Raw genomic sequence first — 19,236 nt, forward strand, 5'->3', positions numbered from 1 at the left:
GTCTGGGTTTTAGTTTGGTGGCCTCTTGTCTCTTTCTTGTGATGAGTCTTACTTCCACTGTCTTCTTATTCCCAATGTATCCCTGCTGTGTTATGCATCTGTCTCCAATTCTCCTAATCGCCATCCTATTTATACATTTTGCCAATCTCCCAGTCTGAAGTACATTATTCTATTCTGTTCTATTCTATTATATTCGATTCTATTCTATTTTATTTATACAGCGCCAAATCACAACAACAGTCACCTCAAGGCACTTTATATTGTAAGGTAGATCTTACAATTATTATCTTACAATTGCCGAGTCATGGAGTTTAACTCCATGACTCGGCATTTCTTCACAGTCCTTACATCCACTGCACACAACTTTCTAACTGAAATTCTAGGGAGCAGTTTTTACATCTTGGTTTTCTATCTGATCTTTTGGGTTCTCCTGTTTTATTATTTTAATGGCTACAGTCTTTTTGTCAGCCATTCTGACACATTTTGCAACTCTGCCATAAGACCCTTCTCCAAGGAGAGTTAAAATGTGGTGTGCACCAAACCATTTTAAATTACAATAAAGAAACACCAGAGCATTAACCACAGCTGAATACTGTGGATTGACACATTGCAATTATAATTTTTGCCTTTTTCTTTGTTTATTTTTTCCATGTTGTATTATAACTTACAAGGATTTGGCTCCCTTCCTATTAGATTATATCGACACAGAACAGAGAAGTGCATCAGGGCTGTGACCACAGAAAGTGGAGAAGAAATCGCTACTCGGAATGTTAATGTTTCAAAAGTGATTCAGAGCAGCGTTCGATCACAAATCAAGTGGGACTTATCACATTAATGCTAGATTAGATCACAGTGCTGCTGTGGTTGGTTGTGCATGCCTTTAGAGGCAGGGTCTGCTCACTGAATCAACTGTAACAGCTGTAAAGTGCTGTTGTGAAATTGTTCTAAAACACTTTGAGGACCTTGTTCCCATTTGTGAAAACAGCACCATTGCTTTCTTCTTGCCATTAGAAAGAATGCACATCTGTACTCGACTACAGAAATCTCTTCAACGGGCATCTTTAATATATGTTGTACACATTACTGCTTCCACTCTCTATAGTATCCCAAGAAACATCAGCGCAGCTGATTAGAAAGATAAAAGAAGTCTCAATCTTAATGTTACAATGTGCACTAGTCCACTAAGCATCTGGGTGCAAACGTTTTGGGGGGCTTTCAGTGGAGCCAGTGTACCTAGATGGAAGGAAATATTCAATTTCAGCAAATCATCTGCTCTCCACATGGACTCAATGCAGTCACAACCTGCTCAAACATCATTGCTTGTAGTCTGAGTTCTAATGACCAAAGCACAAATGCAAACTAGATCATACATAGTATGCTGGAGTATTGGTAAGAGAAATAAACACACAGTACACAGTGAAGCGGTTTGCTTTTTTGTTTATTTTTTTTTTATAGCTTTTTTTTATTATTATTATTTAAGACTTTTCCCCTTTTTTCTTGCTATCAATGCTTTTGGCACTACATACTTAGGGTGACATGTTAGATTGTTTTTAAAACAAACATCTATTCAAAGCCTTCATCTTGTGGCAAGCAAAGTATGAATAAAGCTAATAAAAATAAAGGTTTACATTTGTCCTCCTTACTTTACACATAAAATAAAAACACTTTTTTGGACCCCCTCAAAAACGGGGGTATTAAAATATTTGACATTTGTATCACAAATCAATGTAATGACACAAAAAGTAAAACTTAAAAACTGTACAAAAATGATAAAATTCATTTTAAAAATCGTCTTGTGATCAAATGATGCTTTATGCGTTGTTTTACTGACCATGAGCCTGATTAAAAAAAGATGCCAGTTTACTTCTTCTGTTGGATGAAATTCAGATTCACTGGATGCCGGACATGAGGGACCAGTGGGAAGTTGGGATTCGGATGCATCATAGAACCTAAACAAAGAGAAAAGAAATCCCTTAGAAAAAAAATGTCTCTTTTCCAAAAGTAATAAAAAAGCATTGCTGTTCATCATATCTAACCTTGGGCCACAAAGGGTTTACCATGCTGGTAGCCTCCGTTGCCCTGCTGGATGAAGTTCTGGGGCATTCTGTAGGGCCAGGATGGAGACAGAGTGTACTGAGGGGTTTTATTGTGCTCCCATAACCGAGAGCCTTGGCTCACAGCTACAAATGAAGCCGGGTGGCCAGACTCTGTAGACAAAGGGGAAAAAAATCTTTCTGTAACTCTCAAAAAGAGACAATCGGTACCGGTAAGAATTTTAATCCTAGTGCAGATTTTGCAAATCAAATGGTGTTTTGTGGGTGCAGCACCCATAAGGTAGTAATCAGGATTAGACTAACAAGCTGAAATCAGCATGCCACAGGGAACTGCAGAAGGGTCAACACTGAAAATGCTGACTACTTGCATAAATTTGATTTATTTACAAATAAAATCATTCAAACTTATGAAATGCTTATGACTATTATAATATCATAGAAAAAATAAAAAAAATAAAAACAACTAAATACAAACTAAAACAGCTAAGGCTCTGACAAGCCTCAGAGCTCGGGTAGACTGTCGCTCCTGTGCACCTCGTTCTTTTCACTAACATTTTTAAATTGTCAGGGTCAAGAAACAATCCTCAGTCTCATGCACAATCTTTTTGACAACTGCAAACTCATGAGGGTTTGGTAACTTTTCCTCTACATTTGCACCATTTTCTTTAGCCTCGCCTAGCTGTGATTGAGATCTGCAGTTTCCTAAGACATGCACAACCGAAATCCGAAACGTCATCCTGGAACAAAAACTCCAGATTTACTTCTGATTGAAAGAATTCCTTGATTTTCTCTGTAAAGAAAGTGCAGACTCTAAAGCAGCTATACCTGAGCACTAGAGTCAGGTGATGGTGTAATAAAATAAGAAATAGTTTGATGCTTTTATTTAAAGCTAAAAATAGAGACAGAATCCCACACAGACAGATGGTGTCCCCAAATCACCCAGTGAATACCTGACTTGACTACAGTGCCATTGCCCATGAGTGACCCAGGTTGTGCCAAGTGGTTGTGCCAGTGTCCTTCCCGTCCTGGCCCGCTGATGCCCAGCTGTCTCCCCGCCGGCTGGGCGAAGATTATGCTGGGGTCATTCAGATTCATGGGGCTGGGGTTTCCACCTGAACCTGTGGGACTCCCGTTCCCAGACGCTGAACGCAGGGCGAATTTCATGCCAGGCGGAGAGGGGGCAGTGGGAGAGGACGAGGTGAGGACTGGTCCATGGATAGGCCAGGAGGTGGAGGGAAGGTGGACTGGGTGAGTAGACTGCCCCTGGGACTGGTGTGACTGGTGCTGGTGGGTGGGAAGAAGTCCCAGTGCAGTGAGTGCACCTGGGTGATACTGGCCTGGGTGGGAGGTAGGAAAGCTAAGGAGAGAGAGCGGGACCTGGGGATGTGCAGACTGCTTGTGGGGACCAGCAGAATTGGTCTTAGTGTGGGAAGGCTGAGTAGAACTGGAGGAGTGGGTGGAACTTGGGGGGACAGCAGTGGGCTGTGGTGAGTAGGGTGGAGTCTGACGACTATCAGACTATTAGGAAGAAAGGAAAAAAAAAAAGGAAGAAGTTAAAAATCAGCAATCTGAACAAGTGATGCGCAAATAAGTTCTAATTTTATTTGTTCGTGATTTTTGGATTCAGATATAAAAGTGACGACACTTTAGACCATGTTTTCTTAAATTCATTCATAAATCCCACTAACTACAATCTTTTTTATTTTTATGGCAAAATATAATTATTGGGATTATTGTAGGTTCTTTACCTACAATATAAACTGCCTTGATTCAACTGTTATTGTGATTTGGCGCTGTATAAATGAAACTGAACTGAATATGCTCAGTAAACTTATTTTCTGTTAATTATTTGCATCTCTTTCCAGAAGCATGCACTTAATTTTCAGTTGTTTAAGTGAGAGAAGATCCTATGACCTACAGTACTTTAAGAGACATTGCAAAGTTTAATAACTTCCTTCATTATGAAAAATAAAACTACACTGAAGAAAAGCTGATCACATGTTGTTACATGCTGCCACTTATAGTTCTCAGAACTGGAATTGGTACCAAAAAAAAAAAAAGAAAAGAAAAGAAAAGAAAATCACATCTCAGTGTTGAATATGCATCACTTATGAAGTTCTGTCACATCTGTGGTAACCAGTGTCAGTGGTTATTTTGAAAGCGTAGTGTGGAAGGTTAACTGTTGTACTTACACATTCTGAGGCCTGTCTGGTCCTTCCAGGACAGTCTGCAGCTGTCTGGGGAATAGGGATGGACTGAGAGCTCACTATAGTTCGCACCATGTGAGAAGCTGTAAAAGAATAAAAAGCCATATAAGCTATCTTTTGAGTTCCCACTGCAGAGAATATCTGATGTGTCCCACATCTGATAATTATAACTCAAAATCAACAATTGTTAGGGCACTTACATACATTGATATTTAAGATTTTAAAGAGACTCATAATAAGGTTGGGTGATATGTAAAAATCTCCCAACTGACAATTGCCACTCCAATAACCAATGATATTCGCGCAGGTGACTTTTTGATGGGCAGAGCAATCACGCACACACTGATTAGCACGTTTGGAATTTATACATTTTGTTTGGAGGGAATAATTTACCTTCTTTATATGTTTGTTTCAATATTAACCCTTAAGACCTACCATAGAACCAAGTCCGCCAGAGCTTATCGTTATATTTTTACATGCTGTAGTCCCATTTTGGGGAGTATTTCAAGTTGCTATACATCAATACAACTGTTATATCCCAAAATGTTATAAATGTATGCATTAAGTCCATAGTAGCTGCATAAATTGCAAAAAAGTGCAATAAACTACAAAAAAATGGAAAATTGTTTTTGTTTTGTTTTTTTAACACATATTTCTAGTTACAGAAATTTCAGAGGTATATACCTCAAAACTGTAAATACAAAAAAGTTGCACAAAATAGTTTCCAACCAAAGAAAATTTATTTTGAGTGTCTTCATAGTGTTATTTTTGCCATACACCAATTTTTATATACAGCATGAAAAACGAAAATAAATATTATTATGCAAATTTGCAAAAAAAACCAAAACAGCATGTGCAGCAAAATAAACTTTTTCCAACAGTGCAATTTGAGTTCTAAGCATCTCAGAAACTATACAGAAAAGAATAAAGTCAAACATGACTTTTAAAAACACCATTATAGGCTTTTAAAGGCCCTGAAGGTAAAAACTACGTTTCCCACGAAATCACATGACATCACTTCCGGTTTTGGCAGGCAATGGCAGACATGCGATAGTTCGCGCTGATGTCTATTCCAAAGTAGAAAGTGCTATGAACAGCTGATCGGCAAAGCGTGTTTCTGGAATATTATGTTTTTGTTGCTGCAAGTGCTTTTTATGTTATTTTTGCAAAGCTATATGTGGAAGGAAACCGTGACTTAGGACAAGCTGAATGCGTAAGAAGTACGTACAACTCCTCTGGTTTCCTATGCAAAAAAAATTATTGCGCTAGCTTATGTGGTAGCAATTCTACGGGGACTTAAAAATAGTTACGCAAAACGGAAACACCATCCTGACAAATATTCATTTTCATACACAACTTCAAAGGGAAAAAAAGAAGCGTTTTTTTGTGCTGACCTGGTGCTCCGGCAGCTCTCTGTTTGAGGTGACGATATTCAGGGCAGTCTCGCCGTACATGCCCCATGTCCCCACACTGGAAGCAACGCCGATCCTTTGGCTCTCGTTCCTCCTCTTTGATGTCCTCATCTTTCTCATTTTCCTTCTTTTTTATTCTGACAAAAAATTAAAAAAAAAAATCATGTCACCACAAGAAGGTATGGAAAACGTGCCAGATTTAGTACAAGTCAAATAAAAACAACTTTGACTGAAAATATATATCTGAAGTTTGATAGTTGAAATTAATTTACGTCCAGTGCACTGACTTCGTACTTTAACATCCATGGCTGGTTGATTGGGGCCTAACATTTTTCTATTCAAAGTTATGATATTATATTCTGTACTGTACAGTGCTGTGCAAAAGCCTTGAGCCACCGCTCTCTTCTTTACATTTTGTTGTCAGTGAGCCTGCCTTTCTTGTAAGGTATCCTGAACAATGGTCTCCACGCTTCCTGAAGGTCTTTCAAAGGTTTTAGGACAATGGCTGCTTTGTGACTCATCTTTGGTCCTGTCCTTGTACCTGACCATTTTCAGAGAAATGTTTTTTAGTATGTTAAGCCCCTTTCTCAGTCAACAGTTAAAAAGAAGCTTAAAGCAAGGGATGAACCAGTGTGATGTCTACACATAACAGATAACAGACAAGAACCAATTTTAAATTGTACCTTTGGGTACTTTGGTAATACTGGCCTGTCCCAAAACACAGCATTAGTTCCCATTTGTTTACTTTAACCTACAAAAATATACCAAAGTTAGCACAGTTTGACAACCACAAATACAATGTTTGCACCAACAAGGTGATTCCCAGCATGCTGTTAGCCAAAACTTGGCATATGCTTGGGTGTGCAATGTACCCATTAGAAAAAACTTGAGGAAACTGGACAAGTAGAGAACAAAAGAAGTTGCTTACCACTTTTTTGTTAAAAAAAACCAAACTGCCATTTTCCTGAGAGATACAACTGGCCATTCTCTTGATTATTCTATTGCTCATGGAAATCTCATGAGAAATGGTCTCAGTGGATGGGTGGCTGTCAAGATCACATTCTTTTGGACAGTTCCCTCCACAGCTTTAGTTGTATTTTTTAAGATGTGAGACAAAACAACTGAGAGAAGTTCTTCGTATTTGAGCATATTTATTTTTTTCTCGGAAATCTAGCCAACTGAGAGATAAATCTCTGTGAATTAAGAGGGGACCACCTGCGTCTCTTTGGACAGTCCTTCATGTAGTGTCCAATCTTTCCGCAGATCCTGCAGCACCGGTCATTAGGAGCCAATTCACCATCTGTCAGCACCTTAGAGTCAAAAAAGTATTCCTGCAACAGAACAGAACACATTCAAAACACCATTAGGCTGGGATACACAGCAGACAGCAGTCAAAGTCTGAACATTCAACTGTGTTACATGAATGACCTACCACTTCAGTGCCCGGGACGGGATAAAAGGGAGTTCCAAACAGCTTTCTCCCATTTATAAATGCCTTCATGATGAAGTTTGTCACTGGTGGAGGAATGAGAGGCAGCATAAGTAACAGGGCATTTTCACAGTTTCAAAGCAAGCTTCTGCAGACGTACCCAGGCCCAGAGCAGTTCTGAATCGATTTACATAGAATCCTGACATTTGTCTACATATTTCCCCTTCATAACAACTGTACGGTGGGTTATTTGTTTATTTTTAATATTTGTTTGGATGGAGTGTGGCCACTTTGACAAGTGTCCTGACACTGTAGGTGGCACTGTTTGCTACGGCTCATTTTCACTAAACGCACAGTGGATTCACAAGTAACAACTTTATATAAGCACTAATATGTTGAGACTTCAGGACCAGAAAGCAATGGCTGACATCACAATGACAAAATTTATGTTTCACATATAGTCTATGGTTTTGGTGTCCATTAAATTTGTTTTCAACAATGGACGGGAATCAGAATAGCATTCTGCCTGATCTGCTGATATGCAACCACACATGCTGCTACACTGTGACTGTGTGTGTGTTTACATTACTATCATAACCTGACAGGACATGCTGTTTTGATCTAGTCTCTAAACCATCAAAATTTGTCCTTTTTCAGAGTTGCTCAGGTTCTTCTTCTGTTCATTTTCAAGCATCAAAGTACAATGACTTCAACAGGTGAACAACTGTAAGTGTGGGTGCAGGTGTACAAATATTCAACCAGCCTCATCCTCTGGGCTAATCTACAATGGAAATGAAAAGCTGCAAGCAACGTATACACGGTGTACACATTAGAGCATTGGTGTCCAAAGACTGTTGCTGACTGTTGCCTGCTTTTACAGGCAACAGCTGCAGAAGGGGAGACTAACTGGAAAAAAAAATGCTACTAAGATCCACATAAAAGATAATAAGAGGATGAGAATGATGTAGAGGGTGAGCCTTTATAGCACAAGGTAAGACTGGCTACTCAATTATTTCAAAGTTGCTTGAACCCAGTAGGAGGCTAAACTGACACGAAAAAAGGAAATAAAACCCAAGAATTGTCCAAGATTGTTCAACCACCAAAATTACGCCATAATTTGACAGAGGTTTTAGGAAACTTTATCATAACCAAAGACAAGTTTTCAAACTCTACAGAATGCATCAATAAGGTATTTTTTGTATCGAGTATGGCAGGCACTTACTTTTACGAGAAACTCCAGCACCGAGGTTATGATTCAAATCAAAGGGATCTAAGAAGAAGAGCATATCAGTGAGATGAAAACAACTGTGAGTCTGGAAGCAAATCAAGTTCACGGAGATGCAAAGCCATGTGAGCACCTTCAATAGCGATGCATTTGCTGGTCCACTGTTTTTCAAACGTGGTGAGGCGTTTCCTTTGGCGAATGCTGATCACGTGCTCTTTGAAGTCAAACTCTTCAGTGTAAAAGCGTAGAAGTCCCAGCCACAGCTCTCCCACAGACTCTGTGTTCTGCTGATTCTCTGAGTGATGACGACGCTGTGAGAACAGAGGAAACTAATTCCAGAGTCATTACAAGACAAACTGTACTTGCCGCTTTTGTGTGTGTGTGTGTTGTTTAATTAGATTTGACTGATTATTCGATATATGTGGTTTTTTACACCCCAGGGAACGCTGAGACTAAAGTTAACTTAGGTATTGCTTTTAAATGATTTTCCTAAATAATTGCCATAAGACATTTTAACGTGGTTGCTAAGCTGCGAAACTCTTTTGTTTTTTGTTTTTGCAACTCACCAGATCCTCAAGGTCATCAAAAAAGAAAGCGTTCCAGCCATCTACCAACCGCTGAGGAACAGTATTCCCATCAAAGATCTAAAAAGACATCACACATCATTTAGAGCTATTTACTTCATGAAATTCAACGCAAAAATAATTTTTAAAAAAGCCTCTTTAAGTTTCAGGCACAGCACTTGACTGAGTTAATCAGTGGTAAATACCTCCTGCAGGACAGGAATGACAGGTGGCTGCCTCTGCTGCAGAAAGTAAAGCACCATCAGGATGTAAGCATAAGAAGAGAGGCTCCCTCTGGAAGCGTCACCGATGTCACAGCGCTGTGAGGACAAAAAGTGGGTTAGTTACAGGAAGAGACGACACTCGTGGTGAAGGCTTTTTGTAAGAGGGCACACTAAATCATGTTATAGATCTTATATTTTCTGTTGCATTTTCTTCCTTGTAAAAGAGATTTGATTTCAATGTTAAATAAAGGTAAATAAAAACACACTAACATACACGTGTTATGCTTTCAGTGAGATTTCCAATTTTTAATTGGGAAGAAAACCCTGCTAACATTTGTTGTAAAACCCGTTCCCAAATTCAAGTGCAGACATCAGAAGAATAAGCTCATGTACAGGTCCTTCTCAAAAAATTAGCATATTGTGATAAAGTTCATTATTTCCTGTAATGTACTGATAAACATTAGACTTTCATATATTTTAAGATTCATTACACACAACTGAAGTAGTTCAAGCCTTTCATTGTTTTAATATTGATGATTTTGGCATACATAACTCATGAAAACCCAAAATTCCTGTCTCAAAAAATTAGCATATTTCATCCGACCAATAAAAGAAAAGTGTTTTTAATACAAAAAAAGTCAACCTTCAAATAATTATGTTCAGTTATGCACTCAATACTTGGTCGGGAATCCTTTTGCAGAAATGACTGCTTCAATGCGGCGTGGCATGGAGGCAATCAGCCTGTGGCACTGCTGAGGTGTTATGGAGGCCCAGGATGCTTCGATAGCGGCCTTAAGCTCATCCAGAGTGTTGGGTCTTGCGTCTCTCAACTTTCTCTTTACAATATCCCACAGATTCTCTATGGGGTTCAGGTCAGGAGAGTTGGCAGGCCAATTGAGCACAGTAATACCATGGTCAGTAAACCATTTACCAGTGGTTTTGGCACTGTGAGCAGGTGCCAGGTCATGCTGAAAAATGAAATCTTCATCTCCATAAAGCTTTTCAGCAGATGGAAGCATGAAGAGCTCCAAAATCTCCTGATAGCTAGCTGCATTGACCCTGCCCTTGATAAAACACAGTGGACCAACACCAGCAGCTGACATGGCACCCCAGACCATCACTGACTGTGGGTACTTGACACTGAACTTCAGGCATTTTGGCATTTCCCTCTCCCCAGTCTTCCTCCAGACTCTGGCACCTTGATTTCCGAATGACATGCAAAAGTTGCTTTCATCCGAAAAAAGTACTTTGGACCACTGAGCAACAGTCCAGTGCTGCTTCTCTGTAGCCCAGGTCAGGCGCTTCTGCCGCTGTTTCTGGTTCAAAAGTGGCTTGACCTGGGGAATGCGGCACCTGTAGCCCATTTCCTGCACACGCCTGTACACGGTGGCTCTGGATGTTTCTACTCCAGACTCAGTCCACTTCTTCCGCAGGTCCCCCAAGGTCTGGAATCGGTTCTTCTCCACAATCTTCCTCAGGGTCCGGTCACCTCTTCTCGTTTTGCAGCGTTTTCTGCCACACTTTTTCCTTCCCACAGACTTCCCGCTGAGGTGCCTTGATACAGCACTCTGGGAACAGCCTGTTCGTTCAGAAATTTCTTTCTGTGTCTTACCCTCTTGCTTGAGGGTGTCAATGATGGCCTTCTGGACAGCAGTCAGGTCGGCAATTGTGTGGTTTTTCCCATATTTCTAACGTGCCAATTTATTTGTTGTGATTTATTATTAGCCAGACCCAAATTTGCTTTAAATGACAAATTTATTTAAGACGGAGTGATTTATGTAAGTCTGGGATAGTATGTGTTAACATCTGCTCAAAGATCCTACCTGCCGGATCTTCTTTTCATTGATATTGCTGTTATGACTGATGAAGCCGAGCTGGTGAGTTTCTGTGTTGATTAAATAATGTGTTAAAGCCATAAATATGACTATTACCAAACTGTACTGTCATTAATAGGGTTGTTTTGTTAATGTTGTGTGGTTGTTTATTTTGTGTCTTTCAGTTGATTACCTGGCTTCTGTAAAGGCACGGTTACTGTACTGGTGTTAGCTTGTGCTTGTGCAATAAAGCTTATAAAAGGCAGCAATCAGACGTCCGAGCCTGAGTACGACACAGTTTCATCAGTTAAAACACACCCTTACGGTGGGAGTTTGCTAAATTAAAGGTAGTTAGCTTAGTAAAAACCGTACAGCAGTCTTACCCATGATTGCGGTTTTGAGTAATGAACCAGGCTGGGAGTTTTTAAAAGCCTCAGGAATCTTTTGCAGGTGTTTAGAGTTAATTCGTTGATTCAGATGGTTAGGTTAATAGCTCGTTTAGAGAACCTTTTCATGATATGCTAATTTTTTGAGACAGGAATTTTGAGTTTTCATGAGTTATGTATGCCAAAATCATCAATATTAAAACAATGAAAGGCTTGAACTACTTCAGTTGTGTGTAATGAATCTAAAATATATGAAATTCTAATGTTTATCAGTACATTACAGGAAATAATGAACTTTATCACAATATGCTAATTTTTTGAGAAGGACCTGTATGTTTGAAAACATGCAGGTGGATATGCGTTTATTTGTATATTGAGCAACATTGTATACATACCATCTTTTATATAACTGCACTTTAATATTCCTTTTTTTTTTTGGTTTTGTTTGTGCACTGGTCTCAATGCTGATGAGTCTTTATACAGCTTCCATTTACTTGCTGTGTTGGTTCTCTTACTCCCACTGGTATGGGGTGGGAGTAACAGAACTCACAGTAACAGAACTAAACTCAACAATTTGCTGTCACTGACACTCATTCCACCTTTTAGAGTCAGAATGGGCGGATATCACTTGCAAATACTGAATTTGTGCTTCTTTGAAAACACCCAAGAAGGATCGTAGATCACTGAATACTCAGCCTGAGTACTCTGGTTACAAACCCAGATTGTCAATTTTCACATACCTTTGCAAAGACCTTCATTGTGTATCCCAGAAACTGCACACGTGGATCCAGAGCCGCATATGTAGCTAGCATCCTGGTGTTGTGTTGAGCCTAGAAAGAAGAATCCTCCAAATTAATTTATAATGCAACATATTTGACAATATAAAACATCTCTTATAACATTACATGACAACAGTGATAATGAGGGCATCTTCCACTCACCAGTGTGTTATAAAGGCTGATATCCCCCTCCAAACCACTCTGTTTGTGTTCAAACTTCACTATAGGCACTTTAGCTGTGGTGATAGGTAAGATGTTCCTCAAACCTGAGATGATGGAAATTATGAGATTAAAGTCAGTTTTTCCACACAGACAGGAGTCTCCTACCAAATTATTCAGGGGGAAATAATAGGAACACTTTAACTGACCTGTATGCTTCTTGAGCACTTTTGCAAGGCCTTCAATGATTTCTTTGCAGTTCAGCTTCTGTTCAGACAGATCCAAAAAAATAAATTAAACACTGATCATGTGTTTATTCAGGTGAGTGCATCTGGATGTTTTGTCTGCTAACCTCTGCAGTTTCGTGGCCCTCCAGAGTCATGCAGATGTCAAGGTCACTGTCACGGAATCCAAAGCCATTTTTGGAAGATCCAAATAAGCAAAGCTGGGCTTTTTCTGTGGAAACATGGACGTTTTAAAAAGAAAACCAAAACAAGGCACATCAGTCTTTTAAGGTGTTCTCACAGTGATGTTGTACTCTCTAAACTTATTTCTATCAATTCTACCAAATCTGCTAATACTCATTAAGTTCATGGAACTCAACAGTCGCTTCACATTGAATGTATTCCTCAGTATATTGTGTCTTGTCAACTGCTCGACAGCTTTTAACTTAAATTGTGCAAAACACACAGTAACACTACACAGCAAATTTACCAAGGAAATGGAGAGAAATATTTGAGACTTTTGTTTGGAGTAGATTGTTTCAGGCTCACCATTGTATTCCTTCCTTATAAACCTCTCCAGGCTAGCAAGGATCTGCTCCCTCCTCTGCTGTTCAGCATGTGTAGGTGACAATTCATCTACCACAGCAGATCACACACACACACACACACACACACACACACACACACACACACACACACACACACACACACACACACACACACACACACACACACACACACACACACACACACACACACACACACACACACACACACACACACACAAAGAAAGAAACAATGATGCCTTAATTATTGAAGTTTTTTTCTTTTTTAACAACTGCTGAAATACTGGTTTCAGACTGCACAATATGAGAATTATCTGCTTTTGATGCTATTTGTTTTCTCGTGTATTAAAGGAATTTTTGATATTTTTCTTAAGCTTTGTAAAGTCTTTACATTTTGATCACATATAATCATAAGGTATTTGCCAGCTGCCTACTGAAGGGAAGATGGGTTTTTATTTTACTCAAAGATAATGGCTATACAAGCAAAATGATTCCTTGCAGGAAAATGCTAAAGTGAAACAAGTTAGAAGTGCAATGTTCGCTACATACAGTAACATAGTTTGCAGAGGCCATCGAGGATCTCTCTGAAGCGGTCATTCATAGGGGGCAGAGGCTTCAGCTCGATTTTCTTAAAGTCTTCAGGGCACTCGTCCTTCAGGTGACCATCTCGTTTGCAAATGCTGCATACGACAGTTGGAGGCTGGAACAGGAAAATTAATGATGTCCAGGAACAGCTTCAATGTTATGTAACAGTTCCGAATGTCACATATCGCAAAGCTTGAAAATATTTCCTTATGTTTGCTTTAATGTGTCTAAATACTGAAGCTAGTCATACTGTCGCAATCTTAAAAACACTGGAAACTGCCAGTGCTACCCCTCAGCCTCTAAGTAGACACACCTACGTTATCAACTTCAAAATCCTACATTGCCTTGTTCTCAAGTTATTACATTCACATGATTTTCAAATAAATAAACCAATTCAAAACTACTGACCCACCAACTCATCCATCCACCCATCCATTCATTCACTTTCTTATCCTATTCTGAAGCTTTCCCAGCTGTCAAAGGGAAAGAGGTGGGGTACAACCTGGACAGGTCTCAGGTCTACCACAAGGCTAACACTGAGACAGACAGCCGCTCACACTCTTATTCACAATCACTAATTAACTTAGCATGCATGCGTTTGAGGAAGCCGGAGTAAGTGGAAAATAACCCACCAAGCTACAGGGAGAACACGCAAACCACACAGTTATGTAGCATGAGCAGCTAAGATGATGCTTCTTCTATACTACAGCAACAAGCTTAATGGATCTCTATTACAAACAGGTCAGAAGCCTTATCTCAAACTACATTACATACAAAATGTTGTGCCTTGCTAAGGCATTTACAAATATTTATCCAATGGATGGATGACATTAATTACTATTTACCTTTCCACAAGTGAAAATCATCTTGTCAAACACATAGTGCAGATCATCTGGTGCAACAGGCCCGTCATCCTCTGAAACTCCATTATCCTCCTCTTCCTCTTCTTCTTCCTTGTCACTGTCCAGCAGGCCATTGGGGGAGAAGGAAGGTGTGTTTCCCTCACTGAGAAGCATGTCCATGAGGCGGGTGTCTAAAGTGCTCTCATTTCTTTCTTTGGATGGATCTGAACCATCTTCATCATCACTGTCAGGCTCTTCGTCCTCCTTTGATCCCTGGTGCCCTCTTTGAACACTCTGGCTTTTTTCTGCTTTGATGTTATTCTCATCCTTGTTCGTAGATGAAGGCTCTTTCTTCTCAGCTTCTTCCAATTTTACACCCTGTGCCCTTGCTTTCTTCTTTGTTTGGTGTCCTCCGGTGCCCTTTTTCTGAGGGCAAGCAAAGTATTTGTAAGCTGTTCTGAAACGCTCCTGGATGTACTCAAAGACCATCTGGCTGTTCAAGCTTCGAGCAACGTTCCTCTTCAAGGCAAACGGATCTAGGAACATAAGAATGAATGAATTTCTCCATTTCTCTATGCTTGGAAAGTGAGTTTTGCAATAGAACTATCTCTTACCTTCGATAGCAAGCCTGCGGCGAGGCCAGTTCTTCACTTCCCTAGAGAGGAGGTCCTTTAAGCGGATGCTGATGATATATTCTTCAAGTGCAAATTCCAGTGTGTAGAAACGTAAAAGCTCCAACCACAACTGGCCCAGCGCAACATCTTTACCCACGTTGAAGGTTAGGCGGATCTTTAGGTGAAAGCAGCTATGGTTAGTGCAAAACCCAGGGACAAAAGCGAGAGTATCAACACTGTCACTGAATTAGGTAAAATAAATCTTACCAAGCCCTCTGAGTTAGGGACATCATTGCGGTGTTGAGGTTTGGTCCTGCCTTCTCCCTTGGCCTCGTTTCTGTTCTCTCCCCGTCCTTCCGTAGAGGTTGGAGGTCTATGCTCCCACTGGACATACATGTCCATTGTAATTCCAGTCAAATGATATTCATCCACATGTTTGACATCAAAGCCTTCAACCTGCAGGAGAAAAGCAAAGCCAAACATAACAGAGTAGAAGCAAAGTAAAACAGTTAGCAAAGAGGTCGCTAGCTTGTTTTTAAGAGCCAGTTTAACCCGTAGAATCTGATATCACAGCTATATTTTCTACTACTGTCATACTTTTGATATATTGCAAAGAAGGTCAAAAGGCAGAAGCCTGATTGAAAATCAGTGGTCTTATGGAGTGATGAATCTGATTTTTAAACTTGTGATTCAAATCATTGTCAATGCGGGAGTGTCTACAGTAAAACACAGCAGAGGCCCCGTCATGATTTGTGGCTGCATTCCAGCTAGTGGTGTTTGAATTTTGTCAAAACTAATGGAATTATGAACACTAAAAATACTGTCAGATTTCAGTACCATCTGGAAATGTTTGGCAACAATTTCATTTTCAGCATGATAATGACACCAAAAACCAATTCAGTCAATTCATACAGATAGAAAAATACATAATGGAACACTGCCAATCATGGAATGTCCCCTACAGAGCCAGATCCCAACATTATTGAGGTGCTGTGGGATCATAACAGGTAACAAAACAAAGCAAGCTTCTCTTAGAATGTTTTCACACCAGTTTGGTCAGTTTAAGGCTACGTCCACACTAGCCCGGATAGATTTGAAAACGGCGTTTTCGTTTGAAAACGCTCCGCGTCCACACTAGCGTTTTCAGTCGTTTTCACAGAGTTGTGCATCCACATTGAAACGGTCCAAAATGCTTACGTTCCAGTACTGCGCATGCGCAAAAGCGAGTGAGTATTAAAGAATTTGGAGAAAAGCTATCTGGAGCATGTACAAACTGATATTAATCTTTTTTGGGGCTGTCAAAATTGAGAGCAATGAAAACAACTGCTGTATAACGCACTCCGCTATCTTTGTTTAATTGGTCATCGTTTTAGAAAGTCTGCGTTTTCGAGTCTCCACACTGCGGCGGGACAGCTCCGTTTTGAAATGTATGCGTTTTCGAGAGCGTTTTCCCTTGAGGAAAACGCCATCTCAGTGTGGAATGGAGGCCAAAACGGAGAGGAAACGATGTGTTTTCAAACAAAAAAGCATTAGTGTGGTCGTAGCCTAAATCAAACCCTGTTCATTTTCCCCTTGGTGTGGTTTATTTGTTTAGGTGTAAACACAATAATCACACTTGGGTGTCGACCAAAGCAACCGCACAGAGACACTTTGGAGGAGGTGATCTCACTACGGTTCCAAATGAACTAGAGTGGTTTGTTTGTGGCGTGAAAGTGACCCCAGCCCGAGCTAAGAAAGCGTCCTGTAGCAAAATATGCTGTTTATTCTCAATGTGGGAAAGTGCTCTGCACTATAAATGTAAAAGCTCTGTAAGGGCTTGCAACTAGCTGTGAAATGAATGTAAATTCTCACTTTTCTCACACAGCTCTTTCTTCCTGTATTACTTTTGTTGCTCCCACCCCAGATACATCTGCCTAATAAGCAGACTGACACATTTTGATTGGCTCGGAGTTCACTTGAATGTTTCTCTATGTGAAAACAAACCAAACCATTGTAAACCTGTAGTTTTTCCCCCCAAACTCATCACCTAATTCAGACAGAGGAACTATAGGTTTCTTTTAATGTTGTATGTTTGCACATTTGAATAAATCACTATACCTTTTTACCATTTCCTAGCAAAATATAAAGAAATAAAAGGTGGCCCAAAACCTTTGCACAGTACTGTATGTCTAAATCCCCCCAAAACACTTTAAGGCTGCAAAGCTGCCATATTTCTGCTTTGCAGCCTTAAAAGATCACCTAACTGCAGATTAAATGTACATATTTTTCTAGCCTGCCATGCCATTTCTCACTCTAGATTGTTAGTTGCCGAGTTTTGGAAACATGAGCTATAGAGATGATGTGCTTAAAGCATCAAAAATACTTTTAAAATATTCATAAGCAACATCCTTTCCAAGAAATGTTTTTCCGTTTACACAAAACGATCCACAAACAGTTTGGTTTGATGGGTATATAAGAACTACTCTTCTGCCTAAGGAGCTTGAAAAGTAAAATGTCTGGACTTCAAGTTTCCTTGAAGATGTTTCACCTCTCATTCGAGAAGCTTCTTTACTTTTAGAACTGAAGAAGCTTCTCGGATGATTCAGTCATGTTGACTTGAACTGAAATATACAGCGAGTGAATGTGAGCTTTAAGAGAGGCCCATAATGCACTACAGCAAAGGAAAGGACCAATATACTCTGATTATGTTGTTTTTCCTAATGACTGGATGCCGGATCAAATTAAAATTTGACAGATTACAACTTAAGTGTGAAAAAGCTATAAAATCTCTTTATGTTACTCAATGTCATTATAGCAGGTGTGCATCATTATTGTGGCATTACTTGTTTAACCAGTACAACAAGTAGCTCCGTCACTCACATAGAGAAGCTACTGCCACTAGACTTGACACCTTCTCATATCCTGTTCTGCAGGGGATGCTTTTAGACCTTACACTATTAAAAAGCAATGAATCTCAGTGAGCAACATTAGATCAAGTTTGTAATGAAATCATTTCTGTTCTTCACCCTGTGTCATCCACATTTGTAACCATCTGGTAAAATTGCAGCAAGTCTCATAAAACCTATTTTATTTGTTTTATTTATCTTTTTAAAAACTAACAGGAAAAAAGATCTGCTAAACATTTCATAAACAGTGAGTTTATCATTACCTTCTGATAAATGCATAGGTATAATATAGGTAGGCATCTTTAAAGAAAACTAATGATTTACAGCAGGAGCATCAGAAGAGTTTTCCTTATTACACATGCAGAGCATACAGCATAGTGCTCAAAAAGTCTGATGAGATAATCTAAGCAACAACACAGGATATTTTTAGTGTTGCACTTTTTTGCGTTAATGTGTCCATTCGTGACAAGAATGATACAATTTTCCATCAACGTCTTGTGTTTACACCTAGTTTCCAAATAGAGACTCGAGCCATGTGGGATTGTTTTTTTTTTACCAAACTATCCTGAAGACACACAGACAGAAAATGTGGGTCATTTTGTCCATTAAATGCTCAGACACTGTCAACATTACACTGTCTGGGCCCTGCTACCACTGGTAAAAACTTTGACATGATATGAAAGTGTCATATGATGTCAAAATTTGTTGTTGCTCTAGTAACACTATGCATTTGTGTTCTCTAATGTGTAACCTTACTTGCAAGTTGCACTTGCAGAGTGCAAACAGTGGATGGAAATTGTTGATGTGGTTACATGGTGGGTTTACCGCTTACCACAGCGGGTTAAAAAACTGAACCCAAGATGCAACATTTTTCAGTTTTAATATATTACACTACTGTACAGGCTCCTGAAGCATTACACAGTTAAGTTACTTTAGTTATTCTTAAACTAAAAGGTTAAGCAGTTATATGTTTACTTAAGATTTCCACTGAAAATCTATTACTTCTAGGCTGAACTACTGTAATTCATTATTATCAGGAAGTCCTAAAAACTCCCTGAAAAGCCTTCAGTTAATCCAAAATGCTGCAGCAAGAGTACTGACAGGGACTAGAAAGAGAGAGCAGATTTCTCCTGTATTGGCTTCCCTTCATTGGCTCCCTGTTAAATCCAGAATTGAATTCAAAATCTTGCTCCTCACATACAAGGTCGTAAATAATCAGGCCCCATCTTATCTTAACGACCTTATAGTACCATACCACCCCATTAGAG

General features: G+C 39.6%; 1 protein-coding gene across 3 annotated transcripts in view; it reads right to left on the reverse strand.

The window, feature by feature from the left end:
- Positions 1–1,427: 1,427 nt before the first annotated feature.
- tut4 (terminal uridylyl transferase 4) overlaps positions 1,428–19,236 on the reverse strand; it is a 30,893-nt gene continuing 13,084 nt past the window's right edge. For 2 of the 3 annotated variants that reach the window (XM_063500796.1, XM_063500797.1), the window contains 20 exons: positions 15,351–15,539; positions 15,084–15,258; positions 14,473–15,005; positions 13,592–13,742; positions 13,026–13,112; positions 12,605–12,708; positions 12,462–12,519; positions 12,256–12,359; positions 12,055–12,144; positions 9,097–9,210; positions 8,894–8,971; positions 8,461–8,638; positions 8,325–8,372; positions 7,106–7,188; positions 6,889–7,004; positions 5,656–5,810; positions 4,247–4,344; positions 3,005–3,572; positions 2,037–2,207; positions 1,428–1,949 (listed from right to left, as the gene is read on the reverse strand). In XM_063500796.1, coding sequence (XP_063356866.1) covers positions 1,861–1,949; positions 2,037–2,207; positions 3,005–3,572; positions 4,247–4,344; positions 5,656–5,810; positions 6,889–7,004; positions 7,106–7,188; positions 8,325–8,372; positions 8,461–8,638; positions 8,894–8,971; positions 9,097–9,210; positions 12,055–12,144; positions 12,256–12,359; positions 12,462–12,519; positions 12,605–12,708; positions 13,026–13,112; positions 13,592–13,742; positions 14,473–15,005; positions 15,084–15,258; positions 15,351–15,539 — 3,189 coding nt within the window. In that variant the 3' untranslated portion in view covers positions 1,428–1,860. The remainder of the gene's footprint in view (positions 1,950–2,036; positions 2,208–3,004; positions 3,573–4,246; positions 4,345–5,655; positions 5,811–6,888; positions 7,005–7,105; positions 7,189–8,324; positions 8,373–8,460; positions 8,639–8,893; positions 8,972–9,096; positions 9,211–12,054; positions 12,145–12,255; positions 12,360–12,461; positions 12,520–12,604; positions 12,709–13,025; positions 13,113–13,591; positions 13,743–14,472; positions 15,006–15,083; positions 15,259–15,350; positions 15,540–19,236) is intronic. The other variant, XM_063500798.1, reaches the window with a different exon arrangement.

Source organism: Pelmatolapia mariae, linkage group LG17 (genome assembly GCF_036321145.2).
Source record: "Pelmatolapia mariae isolate MD_Pm_ZW linkage group LG17, Pm_UMD_F_2, whole genome shotgun sequence".
NCBI classification, from domain to species: domain Eukaryota; kingdom Metazoa; phylum Chordata; class Actinopteri; order Cichliformes; family Cichlidae; genus Pelmatolapia; species Pelmatolapia mariae.